Source organism: Lutra lutra, chromosome 3 (genome assembly GCF_902655055.1).
Source record: "Lutra lutra chromosome 3, mLutLut1.2, whole genome shotgun sequence".
NCBI lineage: Eukaryota > Metazoa > Chordata > Mammalia > Carnivora > Mustelidae > Lutra > Lutra lutra.
Genome location: NC_062280.1, coordinates 74,042,785 through 74,069,113, shown reverse-complemented (window position 1 = coordinate 74,069,113; position 26,329 = coordinate 74,042,785). Strand labels below are relative to the sequence as shown.

The 26,329-nt window shown below is 33.2% G+C and overlaps 1 protein-coding gene across 1 annotated transcript in view; it reads right to left on the bottom strand.

Annotated features, from left to right (window-relative positions):
• AGPS (alkylglycerone phosphate synthase) overlaps window positions 1-26,329 on the bottom strand; it is a 142,264-nt gene that overhangs the window by 29,821 nt on the left and 86,114 nt on the right. Inside the window, exons 12-16 of the mRNA XM_047722274.1 lie at window positions 16,964-17,015; window positions 12,201-12,277; window positions 9,984-10,096; window positions 3,963-4,032; window positions 1,649-1,710 (exon numbers count right to left, since the gene is read on the bottom strand). Coding sequence (XP_047578230.1) covers window positions 1,649-1,710; window positions 3,963-4,032; window positions 9,984-10,096; window positions 12,201-12,277; window positions 16,964-17,015 — 374 coding nt within the window. The remainder of the gene's footprint in view (window positions 1-1,648; window positions 1,711-3,962; window positions 4,033-9,983; window positions 10,097-12,200; window positions 12,278-16,963; window positions 17,016-26,329) is intronic.

Here is a 26,329-nt window from a genome sequence, read left to right as displayed (position 1 = left end):
ATAAATATATAAAAAATACATAAGAAAAGGATTTAAATAGTGAAAAGATAATATATGATTAGCTTCCATAGCTACAAGAATAGAAAGACAAATGGCAATCATCAATTAATAGTAACTGATGAGGAAATTCATAATGCTGAAGAAGTTAACACTACACTAACCTACCGTTCCCAGCAAGTAAACATATAAAAGACTAAAATGGTCTTTGAGACAACTATGAATAGCTAGACAACTATGAATAGCTACCAAATGATATTTGCCGTTCAAAAGTTCAGATGTCAGTAAGCTGATTTTTTTATTTATAAGATTTATCCCCTTGTTAAAATATCACATCAAAAACTGAGTAACAGATTGGTACTATACACTTGATCACTGTTTTATAATGCATGGACTATGAACATCCATGCACCAAGTTAGAACCCAGAGTAGATAAAGAATGAATGCAGAAAAGTAAAAAGTTTTCTGGGGGAGGGGAGTAAAGAGGTTAGAGTAGAAAAAAAATGTTAAGATATGTAATATCTACAGGTGGATTCATGGGGATGGATCTGTTATATCTTATTTACTTTATAATAGCCTTAAAATAATTTGTAGATTTTATAAAGAAAAAGTAAAATGTTAAGGCATACTCAAACAAAAATGTACCAACAGTCTTAAGAATTTTTATTGCTGAATGAGTTAACTCAAAAGTCCATTTTTAATAAAACCATCTCACATTTGCTCATCAGTTTTTATTATCAATTCCCTAAACCAGTATCTGTATGTACATGTGTATAATGCAAAAACAGAAATTGTACATAATATCTTAAGCTGGATTTCTTTTAAAAATCACTGAAATACAAGTTAAAATCTTACTTAATAATACCCCTACAAATATCAAAAGCTAAATCATTTATTACAAAAGAAGGTTAACAGTGGTTTTAAAATTTGGGGGAACTTTTCAGAGGACATTTAAGCTATTAAGCACTTAAAATTTTACACCAAAGCTAGTGAAACTATACAGTGACACTTAAGTGCTCAATAAGATTCTTTAAAATGTAGATTCCAGTAATATCTTCTTCTTCTATGGGACATGGACAAATCTGCCTCAAACAAACAAAAAGGCTCACAAATATGACATTTTGAAGAAGATATTGATTTTTTTTTAAAGATTTTATTTATTTATTTGACAGAGAGATCACAAGCAGGCAGAGAGGCAGGCAGAGAGAGAGGAGGAAGCAGGCTCCCTGCCGAGCAGAGAGCCCGATGCGGGGCTCGATCCCAGGACTCTGAGATCATGACCCGAGCTGAAGGCAGCGGCTCAACCCACTGAGCCACCCAGGCGCCCCAGATATTGATTTTTTAAAAGATTTATTTATTTTAGAGAAAGAGCACGAGGGGAGGGGAGAGAGAGAGGGAGAGAGAGAATTTAAAGCAGACCCTCTGCTGAGTCAAGAGCCCAATGTGGGGGCTTAATCTTATGATCTGAACTGAAAGAGATAGTCAGATACTCAACTGGCTGGAACCACCCAGGCATCCCAAAGATAATAATTTAAATAAAAGTGTTTCTTTACAAAAATTTAAAAATTCGTATATTCATGTACAAAGATCCATTATTTCAGCAACTCCTATAGCATATTTGAATAATATTAGGCATTTTATTATATTTTACCTGTCCCAAGGAGCAGAAGTCTCGAAAGACTCTCCTAATACATAGTATTCCAAACCCAAGTCCTGTTAAAACATATATACAAAAATCAAGATATTACAACAGGCACAGAAGAATGAATACTATTGTAATATTGCTAGTATTTCACATAATTTTTAGTATTACCTGTTTCTAATGTAACCTCCACTGCTCTTTACTCTCCACTCCATAAAAGCACTAGAAAGTGGCCCTGAGAGTGAGCTATAACCTCCAGGAGGACAGGAACTTTGTCTGTCTTACTGTCTTCTGTACCCTTGTACCAGGCAATGTGCCTGACACATGGAATTTAAATATTTCTCCAAGGAATGGAGTCTCTATCTAAGAACTATCTGTGTACATGCAGGGGATACTAGGACTGATTTTTTTAGTAACCTAAACAGCAAATTAAACAACATTAAAAAGTGGTCAGGAGGATGGAAGGACCAGGCCAACAGAGAAGTGGGGGAGGGGGACTAAAGGAAGAAGGTATCTCTCTCTCCTGAAATCAACTTTTCTTTAAAAATAAATTAGAAAATATAGGGCCTCGCTTTGTAGTAACTAAATAAGATAGGATATCTGGAAGCATCTCTGCTAGGAAAGTGTATTTTATAACACACAAGATATAATTCTTATTTGGTAACTAACTTACAATACAAATTTCTTTAACCGGAATACAATTCTGCTTTAATACCAAAACTGGAAAAAGCAATTCATAAGCCACCACAGAAGTGCAAAGATAGGAAAGAAAATTTTATAAGTAGAAAAATCAATACATGTTAAATTTTCACTTCTAGCAAAATGAATCATTTCAATTCTACCACTGGTTGACAGGAAAAATCCCCATATTACTGATCTAAAATATGTGGATTTTCTCTTCTGCATTCACTTATGCAGTACATACACTTGGTGACAAGGTATTAAGCACTGGGAAAATAAAAAATAAGACAAAACAAATATTCACCCCGCCCCAAATGTCAAAATTGCTTCTGATTCCGTTTTAACAGTGTCTATGCTGTACTTGTTACAGTTACATTTCATTTTCTAGAATTCTAAATTCAGTATTATAGGAAAATGGTCAATATACTTAGAGAAAATGCCCAACAAAACATTTATATACATTCAGATTGCTTACTAGGGGAGAGCTTGGGATAGTAACAGTCTATGGAGGTAAACATTATTAATAAGACCTAAAATCATCTATTACTTTTCATGATCTGTAAATCCCTTAATCACAATTTCTAACATAACACACAAGCAATAAATGTAATTTTCCTTATCAGCATGGAAGAATGGGGTTGCCCAGGAAAACGTATATGCTTCAACTTTACTGCAACCTAAAATTTAGATCTTACCAAGGATTAAATTATTTTTTTTAAAGACTTTTTTTTAAAAAATTAACTTGACAGAGAAAGAGAGCACAAGTAGGCAGAGAGACAGGTAGAGGCAGAGGGAGAGGTAGGCTCCCTGCTGAGCAGGGAGCCTAATACCGGGCTGATCCCAGGACCCTGAGGATCATGACCTGAGCTGAAGGCAGACAGATGCTTAACCAACTAGTTATTTTTAAAATGAGAACAATCCAAACTTTCTTAGAGAAATAAAAACAATTTTATATAAGTTTATGTATCTCCTTCAGAACAATTTCCAAGTGAATAGTTAGAAAATTCAGCACTTGGGAAAGTTAAATTCTCAGTAGGACATTTGAGGAATGACTTTTTAAAATAAGACCCTTCAAATTACATAAACAAGCAATATTTTCAAAATGTAACCCTAATAAGAGCAAAAACAATTACAAAACTTGAGTTTATTACAGCCAAAGTAGAAAAACAAAACAAAATAAATGAATAAACTTCTGAAAGAATACTTTCCTATTGGTAAGTATAGTAGACTCTTGGCCAACATGACTAATAAAGTTTCTCAAAAATAGAAAATCTGGAATTAGAAAAATTTTAGACAAATTATTTTATTTAGAATTAATTTTATATAGCAATCATCACCAGTGAACCAATTACTACTTGGAACCAAGTTAAATACCAATTTTTAAAGAGTTAAAGAAAGATTATATATCTTTAGAAGAGATTATGAACCAGTCAGAGTAGAATGACCTAAATAATCTTTAAATTCCTCAAAGACATTTAAGGAAGACTTCACTGGGCTTCTGAACACTCGTAAGCTAGTCCTACATTCATGTAAATGATGTGGTACACCATACTAGATTAAAACTTAATAATTTTATTCATTCAAAGTAAGGAAAAGTATGGTCTGCAACATAAACTGACAAGGGAAATACAAGATAACTTACTCGAATGTATGCGATGACATACGTCAGCAAATAACCTCTCTGTCCATTATCTTCTCCAGCTGCCAATCCACTGTAATTAAAGAACAAACTGTGAATATATATCATATGTATTTATTAAAAATATATAAAACTAACCAAACTAATATGACACCCAAAGATAACTGCTTAACAGATTAACAAATATTACATTGCATCTCATTTTTATTTTAATCTAATTTATCACAAATGTATCAAAGAGCTGTGAAAAGAATGAGCTTGGGTAACAAAAACCTAAAAACACTTATAATATTTCAGTTTGGTCATTAATTTCAAACTTTTATCTATCAAACTAATAAAACTGACTCATGAACTCAACTACTTCTACCCATACTGACAACAGAGAATTAGCCAGGAGAAACAAATTTAAGAAAACTTTAATAAACTTCACAAGCATAACAAGATACATAAATACTCTTATTTTATTCATATATTCTTATCCATATATTCATGTGTCATTATAGTCTTGTTCACATATAAAGATGTACAATGATGGACTACATCTTCCAAATGCCAACAAGTTTTTTGCATACTCATGCGCATTGCATATGAAGTAACAGACACAGTGTTTATTTTATGAAACTTGTAACTTAAATGAGACAAAATATATGTACACAGAAATATTAAAGTTTAGGAAGCAACATACAATTACAAGAAAACAGGTAAGGTTTTATTACTATGAACTATTCATTTCTGTTTGAGAGTAGTTTTATCCACAGAAACTGTATTTGGTGATCTAGTTAGAACTAATCCCATATGACATATAATTCAGTCCAAGTCTCTGCTTTGTGAAAGTCATTCTTATTCTACTACCTTCAGTAAAGAGCTTTCACTTTTGCTTGTTCCCATCATCAGACAGAAATTAAATTTTAACTATTCTTAGTCAACTGAAGAAAACTTACCATAAACGCCCAAAGTGCCCATGGGGGAAAAAAAAAATCCCTCAATAAAACCAGATAAAAAGAAAAGTGCACTTTCATGTGACTTTCTTGGGTCATAATGGGTGATAAACTTCTCTGTATCTCTATAGAATGCCATAATTACACTTCCTTGGTCTGAGGATGCTGAGCCCTTAATCACAGTGTTGCCTAAGACTCAGGTCTTGAACCTCTGTTCTTTGAGCCTTCTCTCGAAGAATCAATTTTCTTATTGCTTCGATTAACACCTTAGAGTTAAGTTCTTGCTTCCCCCTAAGTTTTGCTTGGATTTAGCAGTAAGTAAGTAATACTTCATAGATGTACCTTTATGCTATATAAATACTGTAAGGCAATTTTAGGCTCAGATGTAAGGGCCAAATCAGATTTCCTGACTTAGAATACAGCTGCCTAAAAACAAATCAGTATCACCCAGGGAACTGGCAAACACTTGACAGGAGCAGCTCTAGTCTTGGAATACAGGAGAATGAAATACAATGGAATGGAATGGAATGGAATGGAATGGAATGGAATGGAATACAATGAAATGAAATGGGGGGGGGCTGTTTGTATTACTAAATGTTAATGACCAAAGAAGACAAAACTTAAAGTCAACCAGTTGAAAGTGAAAAGTAAGAAGAAATAATATAATTCTGGATTGAATATATATGGATTTAAGGTCAGGGTAGGAGGTCAAATAAAGCTCTAAAACAAGAAGCAGACAAGTCAGAAGGTTGCTGTGGTAAAGTAAGTGCATGGAGGAAAATATCTGAGTCTATACCTCAGGTAGATTTGAAGCAGAGTCAGACACTGATTTCAAGAAAGAAAAAACACTACTGAGCTAGGAAACAGGAACAATTCATCTCGGGCCTAGCAGCAGAAAGGACAGTGAAGACTAGCAAAGGGTGCAGGAGACCTGCGCTAGGAATCCCTGAGAAGGCACGCTTTAAGCAGGTATTTGGTGGGAAGTAATAGGTAGGGACATTTAGAAGACCTGTCTCTCTTAAATCAGGGTGAGAAAAAGTCCTACTTTGCAATCCCATCTCAAGCCATTTGTCTTTAGATCCTGTTAACATCTGGTAGGATGGGAAGATCTGCTTCATTTTGGAATTCAGTGTGACAAACCACACAGAAACATGCATTTTCTTACCCAAAACAGGAAAAAATCAAAGTCATTCTAATTATTCATAAATCCCAAAGGAGAAGAAAAATCATTCTGCTTTTCGGAATCACAGGTTTTCTGGCAAATTTAGCTTTCTGTAACTTCGATCTCTCTCTCTTTCTCTTTCTGTCTCTTTTTGTAACTTTCAGAACTCTATCTTCTAGACAGGATTACTTTAAAATACAATATATAAACAAGAGTAGGGTGTAGAAATTAAATGCTTCTAACTTGCCATTTTGCAGCCATTTTGGTATTTAACTTGGGTCCAAGTAGTAATTGGTTCACTGATGAGGATTGCTATATAGAATTAATTCTAAATAAAATATGTCTAAAATTTTTCTAATTCCAGATTTTCTATTTGTGATAAACTTTAAAAGTATACTACGGTTCAAACCACTTTATGGCAAAGTAGCAATATCCATCTCTTCCTACTCCCCTCCACAAATCTCAAACATCAATTAACAAGGTTCTTAAATAAATTTAAACCTGTTTCATGAGAAAGGGCTGGGAAGACTAATGAAAGAGGAATGAGAGACAATCTTTTTATATAAAAGAGCCATCTGGTGAACCTAATCACTCTCATGTTGAATTACATTAAACAACTTAAGCACACACTTTAAAAATAACAACACATTACCTTAAGTTCTATGATAAATGTCAATACATCTGTCATGATTGCTGACAGGGAATGTTTATTCTGTTTAACGCTTAGAGAAGTTAAAGTATATTGCTAACAAACATAGATAAACAACCAAAGTATGATTATTCAACATTTGCCTATTATGTTCCATTGGCACATACGTGTTCAAAGGTATGTAACAGTGTTAGGGTAGGGGTATAAGGAAAGAAGGAAAAAATGGCTAAGATAACACTTAAAAATGTTCTAAACTGTTGGGAGTACTTTATTTAAAATAATCAATTCAAAGCTAATGAGGTGGTAGGAATAGAAGATAAAGCAAAAGAACAGAAAATAAAGGATAGATGAATAATGTCCTAATTCAAAACAAAATACATGAACTAAACTAACTAATCAAACTTTAGCAGAAAGAAATTTATGCTGCTTTTTAGTTATGCAGAAGAAATCATTCATTGGGGAGCAAGGGTTGGCCAAGTGGCATCTTAAGTAAGAAAAATATCCCTAAATCTTTCAGTGATTAGAACGAAGAACTAGTGCCTAGGGAGAAACACGGAGAAAACCAGGACTTCTGCTAGAAAACCATATGAAGATATTTCCAAGTATCAAATCAAATCAAAACCAAAATAGCCCTAAGTCATCTGCCTAATGACAGCCTGAATTATTAATACAGAAGATTTCTGCATCCAAATGAAGGAAACCAGGATGAAAGCACATTAAGAAATTAATTATAACATAACTAATAAGTAGCAAATAATAATAGCCAAAAAAACGAGACCCCACTCAGAGTTTCAGTTTTAATCTTTTGCCCTTGCTTTAAATAGGTATCTCACTTACTATAACCTATTTTAATGGATGATTTTGATATGTTTTGTTTGATATAAACAGATAACTCGAATGAACTCAGTAGTTCTGAGGCTTCAGTATCAGTATCTAAAAAGACCTGGATTCATCCTAAGGAAGTTCATTTTTAACTTCTAAGTTGTAAATGACCGGAATTACATGGGAAAAGCAAGACGAATTATATGACAGTAGAATTCATGACAGTTGGCGGCTCAACTTAAAACTGACAAAATGGTTCTGATAAATACCTAAAGATTAAAATACACTGTTTAAAGAGGGGCATAGCAGTTAGGCATATATGAAACAGAATAAAACTTGTTAGGGAAAAATACTCAGTTTCCTTAATTCTTTCAACAAATGTTCAATCAAGCATCTAGTATATACTAGGCATCAGCAGTGATATCCAAGAGAAGACAGGACTTGCCCTATAAAAATTATGTCTTACCTCACATGAAAAGGCATTTTGCCATCATCCTACCCACCCAGTCCAATAGGAAATGTAGCACATTATTAACTACTAATGATTTTGCTGGCTACTCTGAATTATAATTACACTTAAAGATACCATAAAGTAGAATTTCTATACATGTGTATCCATGTGTGGGGGTGTGTGTGGGAAGTAGGTTGAGGACGAAGGGATTAAGGTGAAACTAAGCAAATTTACCTTATTATATAACATGATTCAAATATTATAGTGTACATTTCCCTACAAGTGCTCCTGAACAATTTTGAAATCCCAATTAAATATTTAAAAATATAGGGTGCCTGGGTGGCTCAGTGGGTTAAGCCTCTGCCTTCAGCTTAGGTCATGATCTCAGGGTCCTGGGATCGAGTCCCACACTGAGCTCTCTGCTCAGAGTGGAACCTGCTTCCTCCTCTCTCTCTCTCTGCCTACTTGTGATCTCTCTGTCAAATAAAATCTTTTTTAAAAAATTTTTTAAATATATAAAAAATTTTGTTTAAGTTTCAACCTCTAATATTTAAGAACAGAAATAAAAGATTTACTTTATATATAAAAGGTTTTCATCTAAACCACCTTAATTTTTTCTAACACCATGGATTTTAGGAAATAAGCTAAAAATCAAATTATGTATAAACTCCCAAAACTTAGAAACTAAAAAGTAGGTACACGTACATTTCAAAAATAAATTCAGAGATTAGCCTGTAATCTAAGCCTTTCAGTTACTAACTGAACTTTTATAGCACAATTACTCTTAACTAATTTAGTTAAAAAATCAGTAATTCCCAGAAAAGGTACTGTGAAAGAGGAAAAGTGAAAGATTAATTAATTTCATCTTTTACTGAAGAAACTCCACTTGCCAATTTCAGAATAAGGTAAAAATAAAACCGAGAAACTAATTTGCAATACTCAAAAACAGTATAAAATTAAACTAAAAATTAAGCCCAAGATTAGATCTTTTTCCAAGAATTCTGCATTTAAATACTAAGTTCAGAACATCCTAAAAATGAAGCGCTACATATTGTATGTGAGAAAAATACATAAAAGTGAGGCATTCTAAAAGACAAGGCTACAAATTAAGTGCCCATTTATTTTCATCATAGCAAAAAAGGGAAATTAAAGTAAATATTTACAAAGAACTCAGATTAAACATAATGTATATTTTAAGCTCTGAAATAAAAAAAGGAAAATGTTATCCAGGAAACTTAGTTTATGTACTTAGAAAGGAAAGGGAAAAAATGTAGTCCTGATAAATGGCATTTTCACTATAGTTCTCATCAATCAATCTCATAATCCATCAAGAAGACAGAAAGAAACCACCCAATCATTATTCAGTAGGTTATAGATGTGAAATGTTTTCTGTTTCTTTATACCAGCACAAAACAGTAAGTGACAAGGGGTGGAGTATAGAAAATTTATCAAATTCTTTTGTTTAAAAAATTTCCTTTTAAAAACATACTAATGACATGTTTTATACATACACAATTAACACTAAATAGTAAGAGGACTATGAATTTTTCATATTTTACTCTAGTACAATGAAAGCAAACATTATAAAATCAGCATTAATGGAAAAATATAATAAAATATTTAATATATCTCATATATGATCACAAATTTTAGAAGTAAACCAACACATTTTAAGTTGACTATCATATATTACCCAAATTTAATACTTTAAAGGATACATTAACAACTGTTGACAGATAGCAGAATTTTAATTATTTATTTTTTTAAAAGATTTTATTTATTTGACAGAGAGAGAGATCACAAGTAGGCAGAGAGGCAGGCAGAGAGAAAGAAGGAAGCAGACTCCCTTCTGAGCAGAGCCTCATGCGTGGCTCAATCCCAGGACCCTGAGATCATGACCTGAGCCAAAGGCAGTGGCTTAACCCAGTGAGCCACCCAGGTACCCCCAGATACCAGAATTTTAGATTAACATTCTCTTGCCATTATGAACTAAAAGCCATACCCAAATTTTGCAGCGATGTCATACACTTGCTTTTCATGTTGAAGAACCTTCTCACGGTCGCCCTCAAATAGTAATGTAGCAACAGCCAGCTGATTTGGATCAAATCCTTTGAACTACCAAAAAAAAAAAATTATTACAGATAAGTCTTATCCTACAAAACAGTAAATCAAAATACATTCTGCTCATTTTTCCTTCTGATCTGGGCTCAAAGATACCAACTCTTTAAAACTGAGCTTTGGAATTTTACATGTGAATCAAAAAGGATGTTTAATGCACCTATTCAGGTTGTTATAAATAACAAAGCTATAGAAAAATACTTATTTTCAAAGTATGCCATGGTGTCACTTATAATAACATATGGGTAAGTAATACAACAATAGAACATGTAAGAATTATAGCTGCAATAAAGAAGCAAATAAAAATACCAAATGATAGAATATAATGAATTAGCAAGATGTAACATGAGCAAAAAGTAAAAAATAACAGCATCCTTACACACCAAAAATAACTTCTTAAATAACATTTTCAAAGGAGATCTTACATATACAATTAAAATACCTAAGAATAACCATAAAAGGAAATATGTAACCTCATTAGGAAAACATGTCTAAAAATGGATTATAAAGACCTATGTTCTAGAATGCCTCAACTAAGCATATAAACCTGTCAATTCTTGCTCAACTTAATATACAGGTTCATTCCAATTCTGATAGAAACCTTAATGGACTTCCTAAGATGGTGAAGAGTTTCTAAGGTTTTTCTAGGTTGATGAACAGTAGGCTATGATGGAAAACAAGGAAAATTCTAAAAAACAAGAACTAGACCTATAGCAATTAAATCCATTTAATTTTTCAAGAACAAAAAGCCATTTAAAAAATGTGATACCTTTTTAAAATTCAATTTATATAAACTAAACAAACAAACAAACAAAAAAACAGTTCACCTTCTCCTCCCACCCCTCAACCCCTAAAAGCAAAAAAAGTTCATCTTCTTTTCCCACCCCTCACCCCTGTCTCTGGCAGTTACCAGTCTGTTCTCTGTATCTATAAGCTTAGTTTTTTGTGTTTTTTTTTTAATTTTTTCCAGATTGCACATATAAGAGAAATCATACAGTATTTGATACATTAAAATGGAGTCTACATCCTGAGTCAGTACATAAGATGTCTCAGACATGGCAAGTCAACGTAAGAGAAGCAGGGATTAGTTAGTCAATGGTGCTGTCACAACTGGTTAGCAATTGGGGAAGTACAAGGTGAGGTTAATTTAGAGCTTTATCTCAAATCATTAAACTGAAATAAATTCAAAGAGTAATAAAGATAAAAATTTTTTAATTCCCGCTTAACAAAAAAAGCAAGAGAGAGAAGAAATGCTCCCAACTTAGAAGTGGTTAAATAATCACAGAAAAAGATACAAAATTTTGAAACTTTTGCACCAAAAAGAAAAACTCTTATTAAAAAGGGAGTCACCCAAATTAATTAATTAGTTAATTAATTAAAAGGGAGTCACCTGACTCAAAAAATTCTTCACAACATTTAAGACAAAGGCATCTAATAATCCCATTACTCAGACGGTACAAGCAAAGTACCAAGGGAAAAAACCACAAAGTTGCCACCCCTGGCAAAATAACCATACTGAACTAATGCAGACAAAAACTGTACTAGGAATTACAGGGAAATGATGGGTCTCACTGGAATTTCAATGAGAAACACTAACTAAAATAAAGTACTACTCCCCTCCCCCACCGGCCGGTTTCAGTACATTTAGAACATAACAGAACACAACTCCCACATGCCATAGCAAGGATGGAACAAAGAAACAGCACCGGTGTGTCCCTAGAGGTAATGTAAGCTGGCATAAGTGTTTAGGAAAGGAATTCAGCAAAGATTAAAAAAAAAAAATCCACACTCTCATTTCACTAGATAGAGATATCTATAACAAAAAAAATAAAATAAAAAATCAAACTATAAAAAATCTTACATGCATGAAACTGATGTTATTTTTTAGGAACTTCATCTCTGGAAAAAAATTATTTCTGAAATTAAATGCATAACTGATTTACTTGATAACATATATATTCCAACATAAAAAATAATAATTAAAAATGTACATAACACCATGAAAAAACATACTTGATAACTGGTACATGTGAAGGGGGAGAAGGCAGAAAACAAAATATCATAAGCACTTATAATTTTAGCATTTTACAAAAATTCTTACCTTTGTAATATAAAATTTCTTTAAGCCATCCAAAAATGATGTGAAAATAGAGGAAACCTGAGGTTTAAGAGCATGACCTAAGAAGAAAAAGTTCATAATTTAAATTAATAGTAAATTCTCTTTTTCAAAAGATTAAGAGGCTAGTTTAATTTAGTATCCTAAAAAAGTGAATGTTTCATGTCTCCAATTTTTTAAATCTTCCTACATTTATATATAGCTATTGATATTAATATCTACATCTTTTAACTTTATTTTCTTTCAAAAGTCACAACTTTCTGTTACAAAACCTCTCGTTTCTTTTTGAACTCAAATTACTATATGTAAATACTACATATAGTTTAGGTTATTTTTCAATGGTATAGTTTATACATAGTAAAATCACTTCATTAATTTTTATTTAAGAATAGCCAATGGTGGCTGAGTTTACTTTTATTTTTTGTAATTATGCAGAAACCATTCAGAACTATAACCAAATATGCAGTCAATGCCAAGTTTAAGGTTGTTTCTTAATTAATTCTTAATTCTTCCAGAATTCTTGGCATAAAACTAGCAATTGCTTCCTTAATCACAACCAGAGAGTTAAAATTGCCAAAATAACATAAACAGTGTCTCAGAGTCTGTTAAATTAACATCTTTGCCTGCGGATTGGGCTTAATTGAGTGAAAGTCTTTTACTGTTTTCTCATTGTTTTCAGAATAACAACTTCTTAACTCCCTTTGACTGTTAGAGTCATACATCTGGTCTTAGTGCTAAAGCCCCCATTCAGAAAAATGGGGCATACCATTTACAAAGAATTGTTATAAAGAATTTTAAAGTCTCTAGTAAATCTGAAGTTATTTTCAAATAAAAATTTTATTTTTTAAAAACAGCTTTAAGATTTTGGGATGTTGTTTTTGTTTGTTTGTTTAAAACAGAGATCTCTTCTTTAAAATAGGTGCAAATAGCAAAGGAGTTTCTTTGGTGGGTAGGGGAGAGATTTCTAGGGGGAAAAAACAATGACTTGTATTTTTTTTTTCCCATTCTTTTTTTTTTTTTTTTTTTTAGAATCTGAATCTGTTATACTTACTATATTTCTACTACTTACAGTAGGAAATTGTGACATGAAAGACCAAGTAACATAAGTCTTAACCAGAGGTAAAGAGTTAGCTATCCATGCTATAACTGAACAAAACAAAAAACAACAAAAATGAAGGGCAGATTTGATAGAGATCAACCTAGCAATCTTTTCAAGTTCCTGGATCAAATGTTTGGGAAATTTTTTTTCTTTTACTGTACCCTGTCAAAAAATGTTTCTCCAGCATCATCAGTGCCTTAAAAAATACCATTTCTAGAAAGTATAAAGTTAGAAATAACATACCATCAAAATATTCACTTTCTGTCCCAAATGGAATTTATCCTACCTTAATAATTAGAAATGAATAAACATAAATGTGTATGTTAGTCATATTCTTTCAAGAAACTGAAATTATGGGTTCCCATATAAGCCTTCTGATCCACATATCTTTACATAATTTATGACTCCAAAAGTCACTAATGTGAAATAATCCTTAAGGGTCATCTTAACACATGGAAATTTATTTGCACAATTTCTATTACACTAGTGGGACTTAGTCACATATATCCCAAATAATGAGTTGACATGATAGCTTTGAAGAATAATCATCATAAAAGCAATACTATCCTTAAGTGTGTCAAGCATTAGTAGTCACCTAAGAGGATATGATCTTTTATTTATTCTTAAATTCTTGTTGCCTTTCAAATTAATTACATTCTAAATATATTTTGGCTACTGTGTTTTATTTTTTATAGTAAATGAAGGAACTAGGTTTTCAAATTTACTAGTTGAACAGTCTGATTTATAAATTTGGTGTTGTTACACTGTTAAACATTTTTAGTTATTTAATAAATACCTACATTTCAAAGAAGCAATCTCAAAAGGTGGGAAAAAGTCTTGGGCCTTGGAGTCAGATTTGCGTTTAACCCTGGCTCTACCACATACAACCTGTGGGCTTTGGTTGAAATATCTAGCCTTTGAGTCATTTGTAAACTGGGAGTCACTTTCAGGAACAGCTGTGAGGAGTATTTGATAAACCATGATACTGATATTGTGCCTGGCATAGTACTAAGCGCTATTCAAGATTTGTTCACCCTCTTTTGCTAAGTGGATGATTAAGTCAATCAACATCAGGGCCTATCATATGACAGGTGTAGGAGATACAAAAATGATCAAGAAACATGCCCTAAATTTGACAAACTTTAGTTTTTAGAGGAAATCTACAGATCATTTCAATATATTCAATGATATGTCATTTCAAAATATTTAAAACATATCATTTCAATATAATAAACTGAAGGGTTGCATCAGAGGTAGGAGTGAAATTAAAAATACTAACATCGGGGCGCCTGGGTGGCTCAGTGGGTTAAGCCGCTGCCTTCGGCTCAGGTCATGATCTCAGGGTCCTGGGATCGAGTCCCGCATCGGGCTCTCTGCTCAGCAGGGAGCCTGCTTCCCTCTCTCTCTCTCTGCCTGCCTCTCCGTCTACTTGTGATCTCTCTCTGTCAAATAAATAAATTAAAAAAAATAAATAAATAATCTCATTCAAAAAATACTTATAAAAAAAAAAAAAAAAAGGGGGCGCCTGGGTGGCTCAGTGGGTTAAGCCGCTGCCTTCGGCTCAGGTCATGATCTCGGAATCCTGGGATCGAGCCCCGCATCGGGCTCTCTGCTCTCTCAGGGAGCCTGCTTCCTCCTCTCTCTCTGCCTGCCTCTCTGCCTGCTTGTGATCTCTCTGTCAAAAAAAAAAAAAAAAAAAAAAAAAACCTAACATCTAATAATAAGGGTTTGTGCTTTGTTAACAACCAATATGGTACAAACACCACAAATCAGCTAGTAAAAAGTCCTAGACATCCCTTGCTGTGCTAAGTGTTATTCTTTAGTTGCCTGATCATGGAGCCATGAAAGATATATAGATGGAAAGGCTTCAACAGGTAGTGAGAAATCAAAAAGGTTATAGATAGCTAAGAAGCAGAATCAGATCTGTCTGTTCAACAAACCACTTTAATGGCCATGTAAAGGGTGGCCATGTAAATAGTAGAAAGAAGAGATATGGTCCAGACTAGAGATGGTAGAACCTGCTTTAGAACATGTTCCTAGACAGACCAATAGGAATGTGGAATAGGGACGACAGATGGCCAGAGGATCTTTGCTTTAAACCTTCATTTTAAATTGTTAAAATCCCAATTATAAATAAAATCTAGTCAAATCAGTTAATTTTATAAATATGTCTACGTCTAACATAATTCACTATAATAATAGCATATAAATGGATAACACAACATTATTAATCAGATACATGGCTCTCTTAAGACCTACATCTCTAAATGCAGGCTGAAACACACAGAAGTCTTCATTTTCACTTGATTTAACTATTTCATTATTTATAGGACACACTTATCTTAAGCTTTTATCATTTTGAAAATAATTTACTTAAAGGAATAAAAGCTATGACTTGGAAGAACCTAATTTTAAACCTAACTCTTGATATATTATGAACATGACTTCCTTAAGTTTCTATATAATAATCACTCCTCTCTAAATTAAAATCTAAACTACTTTTAAGTAGAACACACAAAACCTGCCTATCTTAGCCATTAATATTTACTACTGAGCAATCATTCCTATAATTTCAGACACTGCTCTGAAGACTTCAATTCTATAAACTTGGATCCCAAATTCAATTTCAGCATATGGAGAAAAATATAGAAGTAATAAAATTAGAATGAAAAGATAACAAACTGCATCAGAAAGTCAAATACTTTAAAGCAAAATAGGGAGAAAAAGAAACATGGTTATCTGCTAGTGAATTCTCTACCAGATTATTCCAAATGGTACCTTAAAGGCAACCCACTGTAAGATCTCTTCCACCAAATCATCATCTCTTCCTCTAGACAGTTACTCAATGCACACAGTCAGTCAAATCAGAAATCTGGGACTTGCTCTCAACTCTTCCCATTACTGAACCTTGGCAAACTGAGCTTTGGGAAATCTCTGCCTTATTCTTTATCTCCATTACTCCTGCCTTGATCAGGGCCCCCAAAATTTGCCTCTTGAAGCATTTCAACTCCTATTCCACACTTGCACCATTCTACTCCATCCTGCATAATGCTAGTAGAATGGAGTTTTCTCCGATGTAAATCTAATTTATTTTATTACCTCTACAAGAAATCCCTCTGACAAGATAAAATCCAAATCGATCCTGCTAAGCCCTAGTCCACCCACCTGGTAGCTCTTGCAACAACTCTCACCCACCCTCTGTTTGAGCCATCTTGAACTATTTGAAGTACAAACATGCCACTGAGGTTTTACAATTCCATATTTTTTTGCTGATAAGTGAACAAATTTGGTAAAGGGAAAAGGCAAACTTGTATTCTCCTTTTAAGACTTAGCTTAAGCATTAAAGTCCTTTAAGAAGGCTTTCCTGACTCCCCATGTCAACATGCAGCAAAATTCAACAGGCTCAACCACTCCTTCATTTGCACCCTAGGGTACCCAGTGCACTCTTCTTTCACAACACCCGCAATAATCCTACACTCATTCTTTATGTAATTGTCTGTCCTCATTAGACTGAGAGCTTCCTGCAGGACAGGAACTATCACATTCATCTTCCTACCTCTTCATTCAGTACTCTTCCTGGCAGGTAACAGCTGTTTCACAAATTTTGTGGCTTCATGAGCAGTGTTTAAAATGACAACTCCTTACTTACCAAACTGAAACTGTTGGTTGTCCATGAGGCGGATAGATGCAGGAGCACATCTCTATTTTAATAAAAAGAAGAAAATGTGACATAAATTTAATACTGTAGAGAAGCTAGACAGGTAGAATAGAAATGTCATCATTCTGTATTTGAGATCAAGAGTACAGTTCCTAGGAATATATACAGTATAAAAAAACTCTTAACTTTTTATATAACTTTAAGATGACAGAACATCAGTGACTTCTATAAAATACCTGGAGGAGAAATCCCCATGTATAATACATACACACATATGTTGCCATATCTTTAATTTGTCTGCAACTAGATCTTCTTAATGCTTAGCAAAGATCTATGGAAGCACCTAAACAAAATATTGGGGCTTGAGGTGGATTATTTTAGAACAAAGAAGAAATTTCAAAGACTAAAATCAATGCCTAGAACACTACACTACTTGTGAATTATAATGTGTCCTCAGGTTCTTATATCATCTTTTAAAATGAAGAAGATGATGGTGGATATACACTTTTAAGATGAAGAAGATGATGGTGGAACTTTTGTGAGTAAAAGTACTTTAAAAAAAAATTATCTGTGATGCCTTCATACACAACTCTAGGAACTCCCCTTTTTATCCCTTCTCATAATCCCTTTTAAATAGAAAATTCTGGACATTAACAAACAATGTCCAGAATTCTAAAATCTTTCAAGGTTACTTGTATGAAATAGTGACAAAACTCTGAGTGATAACATTACGTATCTAAAACTACGCAAGTGTAAAATTCAGTCTAGGCATCAAACTAAATGCTACAAGGAAAGAAAAATGAGGAGAGCTGATAGCCATATAAATTTTGTGATGCTGAAATACAACACAAACACTAGAAAGGTTTAAGTTAGCTATAATTTTTCCATAACATTAAAGCAAGCTGGACTCCAGAATTTTATTTTCTATGTAAATTTTTAACATGGTTAAAGTTCTACCAAGAGGTTACTTTCAGATGACAAAATTTTCACATTTATCAATAAAATTTGCATCAACACGACATTAAGATTTATGCAGATCATTCAAGAGAACAAAACTTACTATATAATTGTGCATTTTTGCTACTATTCACTTTTACTTAAATGAATACTTAATTTTATAAAATCACTCACAATACATATTTTATTTCACCCAACAAAATGACTAGATTCTCATTTTAAACACTGCACAATTTATTTACTCACCTTTGACGCTAAAGGTGAGATAATTCAATCTGTATTTTAAAAAGTCACTGCCAAATCTAAAGAAACAGTACTAGGTAATTTTATATATATAATATAATGATAACCTATGCCTCACTTTTATAGAATCCTGTGATGTCTAACTTATCTTCACATGTCTTATTTAATATAAGAAACAACCCCATCAGGGTAGCAGAACTGGTATTATCCCCATTCTTCAGATGAGTACATAAGAACCAGAGAAGTTAAAAGACTTGTCTAAGGTTATAAGACTGCTAAATAGACAAGAGTAAAAGACAGAAGTAGGACCAAGATATACCCTGACTGCTAGAAAAGCAGTATTTCAAATACACCACAAAGCTTCCAAAAAAATGACTTAACACACACCACACACATACACACACACACACACACACACACACACACCTTTCAAGTCATATTTGAAATAAAATGTATGTGAAAACTATCTATTCACTATGCAGTTATAAAATAAAAAATATACAACGTGAGTAATTTCAAATCTTGGTATAAAGATACCTCTGTAATTGGGTTATACTTCTAAAAACCAAACTAGTTTCCAAAATACTAAAGAAAACTCAATCTTCCTAAAATGTTCCTATTTAAGAGGCATATCAACTTTTTCAAAATTTATTTTCATTCTTATTTTTTTAAGTAGCTCCACGCCCAGCATGGAGTCCAACGCAGGGCTTGAACTTAAGACCCTGAGATCAATGGGGCGCCTGGGTGGCTCAGTGGGTTAAAGCCACTGCCTTCAGCTCAGGTCATGATCCCAGAGTCCTGGGATCGAGCCCCGCATCAGGCTCTCTGCTCAGCGGGGAGCCTGCTTCCCTTCCTCTCTCTCTCTGCCTGCCTCTCTGCCTACTTGTGATCTCTGTCTGTCAAATAAATAAATAAAATCTTTAAAAAAAAAAAAAAAGACCCTGAGATCAAGACCTTAGCTGAGATCAAGAGTCAGACACTTGACTGACTGAGCCACCCAGGAGCCCCAGGAGTACCAACTTCTAGTAAGACATATGAAGCCTGCTTAGACAAAGTTGCTTTTCTTTGTAAAATAAGTAGAATATCATATAATAAATTTATTTATATGTTTTGGCTTACACACACCAGTAACATATAAGAAAGAATTCAGAGCCCTTCTATCATTAGAAAACAAACCTTTTTTTTTAAAGATTTTACTTTTAAGTAATGTCAACACCTAACATGGGACTCTAATTCACAACCCTGAGATCAAGAGTTAATGACTAAGCCATCCAGATACACCCCTACCCACAAAAAACAACTTTTAAATTCCTAACAACAACCTGTAACTTCTATCTCCTACTGCTACATAGATTCTACTACTCCTATACCTACAGCAAGTGCTATTAATGAAAACCACCAGCACCAGGACACATATACCAGAAAATGGCAGGGAAATATATTATGTCTAGTACAGCAAATCTGCAGTGGAATTCCATCTCTGAAACAACTAAAATACAATAAATATGCAGGCCTTGATAAAATCTTGGTTTGAAAAGACTATCTACAAAATACATCTTGGGTATAACTGAAATTGTTCCAGTTATACCCAAGATGTATTTTGTAGGTATACAGAGGAGCATTACTCTGTTCTTTTAAAGTTTCTATATGCTTAAAACTTTCAAATTAAAAAACTGAAAAACTAAGTAAGCTTCAGGGCACTTGGTACATATAACAACTCATACTCAATAATATTGACCACGATTTTAACCTGACAGCTGAGTCACATAACTAGTCAATCATGTACTATTCCTATTTATAATGAGGCAGGGTAGATGGTTACAGACTAACACCTACCACAAAAGAATGAAAAGCTAAAGAAAGTTTATTGTATCTAGATAATAAATATTAGTTTTCAATACTGACTTTTAAAAAAATGTTTTATTTAATCTGATAATTTAGCTTTATAATAGCTTTATTATTAAAGCTACTATTAAAACAGACTAAATAAATAGCTGTATTTAGTCTGTTTTCATAGTGCCATATCTTTTAAAAGTAAGTAAATGAGTTTTTTAGTTATCACAAGTAAAGTCTCATGAGTAAATTCCCATTCTCTCTCTCATAAAATAAATTTTCAAATAAAAAACAGCATCCATATTGCTTTATGATCCTCTGGCAATTGATCATTTGTAATGACTGTGCATCATTCTAAAAACACAAAGCAAGAAAAGCCTCTTAGAGTTTTACATGAAAACTTGCCACTATAACTAATTAAGTTTAAGTTCCTATAATCAAAAGATCAAAATAATATTACTCTTAAAAAACAACAACAACACTCAATCTGGGTAACTCTACCTATGGTTAAGATCAATTTATATAAAAATTGATTTTTTTTGCTATAAAATTGCTATAAAAACCTCATTTGAAAACCTAAAAATATTTCCTTTAAAAGTCAGAGACATCACAAATCCTGAGAATTTGAGCTCTAAACTCATTCCCATGCTATTCAATTATGCTAAGAGTATTCCACAGATGAGGAAAGGGGGAAAAGTGTCCTTGAGTTAAAGTGACCCCTGGTGGTTTGTGGTCAGAACTAACCTGAGAGGAACAGTTATAACAAGTAATTTTATTGGTGGGTTAATAATACTCATTCAGGGATTTTAAGGAACACTCAAACAAAATCTGCTTAGCCAAACAGGAGTTAATGAAATAAATGATATATTTTCTACTATGATAAATGTATTTTTTACTAGAATCCCTCATGTCATCTGACTTGTACCCAAGTATACTTTATATTAGTAAATAATCTGAAAAGAGATGAGAAACTCATTATCGACTAATAAGGAAATATCAAATTATCTTTGTTCTATCTGAAAATAAATAAATAACTACATTGACCTGAGAGCACAAGTGTAGACTGACTCAGTTAAATTGCTGGCAATATCTTCCCTTTAATGACACTACAACCAGGAATTTACTTGAATATAAAACCTGAAAAATAAAAAACCATCACTGATTAGTCTTATCTACTGAGTAGAATTCTCTACACTAACTTAAAAACCAACAGATTTCTCAATCCAAACATCTTCTCCAAAAAATAATCCCTATAAGAAACACATCAGAAAATTTCTGCAAAATCTGTTTTTATGGAACTAAGTCATATCTCTTTCTTATCACAAAGAAAACCAGAACTTGCATTGTAGATGTGACACATTATTTGTAAAGGTATCTCTTAGTTAACTAGTTACTGGCAAATCAATACTAAAACATTTCAAATGTCAGCAGGATTTCTGCTATTCCAATTTCATAAAGATGAAATATAAAAGCACTGAATTGGTAGTCCTATATCTAAACTACCTTGGTTAACACATGAATCTTCTTTGTATTGAAAAGGCTTATTTATTCAAGAAGTAAATCAAAACATTCTGTGTAGACTCTAGAACAGCCCAAATTCCTGAACCGTGAGTCTATTTGGGAGGTAGTCTAGTAATCTCATACTGTATCAGAAGCCAAAGCTCCAATACCAAACTCCTTGTACCTAACCATACAAAAATTTAAACACCTAAAATTTATTATGATATACACCATCTATAGTGATTGCTAGAAGCCAGGAACTATGTCTATTTAACTTACACAATATCAAATGTACTTTGTTGGATATAAAGTTAAGAGCACACTATCTCAAATACAGATACACACACAAAAAATAAGTTAATAAATAAATTCAAAAAAGGGTATGTGAAGAGAATTCTGTTAATTGCAAATCTCCAGAGAGACGAAACTTAAAATGTAGACAGGTAATTGGTTCTTCCTCAGAGCTGATACCACAGATGAAATCAGACAGCATTTAAGGCTACTGGTATAACTATCAGTCCCACTTGAAGTGACAGCTAGAAGTCCACACTGTAAACAATAAGAATGTTCTTTAACAAGAGAATTAACTCTTGGTTTTAAAGAATGAAACAATACATCTTATAGAGTAGGTATTTCCCTCCATTTATATTAAGGGAAGAGCCAAAAGTTAATGCCAAACAGTCTCTGGTGCGTCATTTTTATTTTTCATTTTTGTAAGGGTGTAATGACTTGCTCTGACTAGCTCCTGGTTGAAAGTAGGCCTTGTAACTGTCCTCAAGTTTAATACATTTTGCTGGGTCACAGAGTACAGATTCCAATTAATCAAACATTTGGCGAGGTTATTTACTCTGCTTCAGAGGAAGGAAAGAACATGCATTCATGCGTGCGTGCATGCATGCACACACACACACACACACACACACGCTCATTTAAAATAATGCCATTTTCTACATGTAACAAATTATTTCCAAGAATTACCACTGAATAGAGAGAAGTTTTAATTATTTTATAATGTAAGTGCTAAACCTAGCTCCTTTTAATTTACTTCAACACCTCCAGGATAAATCAAGTTTAAGACAGAACAATCAGAACTGAGATATAACAGTCTGAGGTGTCAAACATGAACTATGTACTTCTTTCCAAATTATAGTCCAAACTCTCTAGAAAACAACACCATATCGGTTTAAAATTGCTTGAAATAAAAGTGATGGTAGGTAGAATGGGACACCCCTTGTCAAAAGGGAGAGGAAAAGCTGCCTTTTAATTTATAATTCTAAAAACCTAGTTCTAATACTGAGAAAGACTGTTTTCAGAGGAATGCATACTGATCTGTGCCACACATACAGTCTTTCCCATTAATGGAACAAATGGTCCTCCCTCAATACTACAGGGCAGAACTCATAAGTTTTTACTGGGAAGGGGAAACCCCAGACTTCAAAAATTGCTTTTGAGCTTAGTTCAACATTTTTCCCTTAAAACTTTATAAAGATATCACTGTCATCTTTAAACAGACAATAAGAGAATAATAAAATACACCTGAAACTGATATTCTGATTAAGAAACACTTTCTCCTCTCCTGAGAGGCTACAGAGGGAAATCTATTTTCTCAGAAAATCTTAAAAATCACTTACTTACCCATCTACTGAATTAAGTTGGAGATTATACTGGATTGCCATTTGTAAGATAGAATCACATTAATCTTCCACTAAATCTTCCTTTCTAGTTCCTCACCAGGCAGTGAAGTATTGAAAGAGGACAATCCTCACATGGACAAAGATTAGTTGAGAGACCTTAGTAGAATCCTTCTGCTGTCAGTATAAAGTTGTTTAATTTATTTCCTTCAGTAGGAAAAGTGATGAAAATATGCAGAGCCCACTTTGCTAATTGTAAACAAGCATGTATACGCCTTTCCAAAAGATACATATCCAAAGTATAGTTTCCCATTTCAAAAGCAACTTGAGTCTGAAAATACTGCAAAAATGGAAGTACTATGAAATGACAGTGAGAAATTACAAGCAGCCAACTCATTATTCAATCAAGAATTTGGCACAGTCATAAACCATGTACCATCTATTTTAATGGATCTTAATTCTCCTGCTATCAGTTGAAATTCCAAATTGCAAATTGAAGAACTCTTGCCAAAATATGATCATTTTCTCAATTTTTCTGCCTCAGAAAACTGATACAAAGCACTACAGCACACATGGTTCCATTCTTGACCTACGAGATTTATACATTCTGTAAACTGACATGTAAATGTCCCTAAACCATAATACAAGGATTTACCCATTTCCAGGGAAGGTAAACATTAATGCTTATGTGCAGAAGTAAAATACGTATGCTCCACAAACAGCGGAATATCTCCAAACCGCAGTAACTATCCTAATTGTTTCATTCATACAAGCAATTTTTTTTAAAGATTTTATTTATTTATTTGACAGAGAGAGATCACAAGTAAACAGAGAGGCAGGCAGAGAGAGAGAGAGAGAGGGAAGCAGGCTCCCTGCCGAGCAGAGAGCCCGACGCGGGACTCAATCCCAGGACCCTGAGATCATGACCTGAGCCGAAGGCAGCGGCTTAACCCACTGAGCCACCCAGGCGCCCCAATACAAGCAATTTTTGAGGATAAAATATTATGTATCTAGGCTCTTTAATCAGTTTCAAGCAAGGCAAGCTCTCTAGTTGCATGGTATGTATGTCTTTAAAAACTGTCTATTACTAAGTACACAGAGCCAAATTATTAAAACTGTAGATTAGAAAGGAGCTTTCTTTTGATGTCTTTAACCACAAGGTGGCACTTTATCAACCATCACATTTGTTTACTCCAAACCATATACCCAATACAATTTTGTGTAGTCAATTTAGATTATGGTACTGGTGAATATCCCAAAAATTCTTTAAATGAATAAAAGGGCAATTTTTACTGACTTATGCAAGGATGAAGGAAAATTTCACCCTCTGCTTTTCATTAGCACAAGCAGTTCTTCTCTGTTACTTTCTACTAGGGGCATATTAAATTGTACCAAAAACCACATCAGATTATAGCAACTATGTTTAAATCCAACAGTTCCATTTTAATAAAATTATAAATTTAGGATTATATTTGTACTTCATTTCTCATTAATGAAACCTAAGATACAAATATTTATAATACGGAAAAGCAGGAAAGCACAAAATATGTCTGTCTCTACTTCAAAGATCACAATACAACACTTTTTGACAAGTCTACTAAATCTGTGTTCTAGAGTTGAGATCTTGTGAAGGGGCAGATTTGGCCAAGTGACCTTAATGAGATTTTTTGTTGAAAATATATACATACCAGATAGTTTTATAAATTCTATGATTTAAAAAAAATCCAATTTGGCATTCCTGCTTATTTTGCCATTGAAAAAAACAGACACAACAATGGCCAGTTAAAAAGATGTCATTCAGGGGTGCCTGGGTGGCTCAGTGGGTTAAGCCTCTGCCTTCGGCTCAGGTCATGATCCCAGGGTCCTGGGATCGAGCCCCGCATCGGACTCTCTGCTCAGCAGGGAGCCTGCTTCCCCTTCTCTCTCTCTGTCTGCCTCTCTGCATACTTGTCATCTCTATCAAATAAATAAATAAATAAATCTTAAAAAAAAAAAAAGATGTCATTCAAACCTTGAACAAGAGAGATAAACTATATCTTTTACTATAAAGCTTTTTTGGGGAGGGAAATAATCAAGCTTGACAGACAGAAAGCTAAAAAGTACTTAACACAAAGAATAAATTATAATACCAAGTAAAAACACTTTAATAAAAAATCATTAAGACTGAAATTAATAGGAAAATATAACTTAATTAGGGAAAATGGTCGGTTCTAATTTTTAATTGGTGAACTCAGTTATTTTGTAAACAAAACAAAATAAAAACAAAGAACACAAAAACCTAGCTTTTCACTCTTCTAGGTTTTAACTACCTAGAGCAAAACCATGAGGCTTTGCAAATAGTTCTTTTACTCTTTAACACCTGGGCTATCTTAAATTTGAAATTACTCTCCTTTGCTTCTAAGTGAGAAAGATTTTAGCAACAATATTAAAACACACTTGAACTTTACTGCTCAGTGCTCAGATATTACGTTAGAATAACAAATATTTATTCCTAAAACTTATCTCCACTCCTTTATTCAATAATCCTGCTTTTAAATATTATAAATATTTAATAGTACATGAATTATACATAATATATTAATGATATTTAATAATAGATGTGCTGATATATATTTATATATTAAAATAATATTTAAATATTATACCATCTCATTATTTTAGCAAACATAGCATAATACTTACTGTGTACTTTAGCTCTCTAACCATAACATAATATCCACAAATTCTAGGAATTACAAGCTCTTCTTGTAAAAATTTCAAATATTAACATTCGCTTTTGCTTTAACACCACTAAAGTAACCTCCCACAAGTTCAAGAATGTTCACTTCAGGACTACATTTCTTTATTTAAACTCTTCCCCCACCTAGCAGTAAGACAATCGAGATTAAGGGGGCTATGGCTAAGTTTTGTTGAAGGAAGCAATCTGATAAGTAACTGAAGCTACTTAGAAATTATAAAAATTATCTCTGCCAACCATGAGATAAGTGACCATATAGCTGGGAATGTTCTGCAAATGGAAAACCGACAGAAAAAAATGAATGTCTCAGAAAGCAAAACTAAGTGTATGAACTCAAGAACACTGGAAATGGTAAGTGAGTAAATGTAAAATATTTCTGCTAATTTTAATTTCTTTAAACCATCTAAGAGTGGTTTTCTTGGGATGGTGGGAAGATAAGACTCTTGACCACTTTCC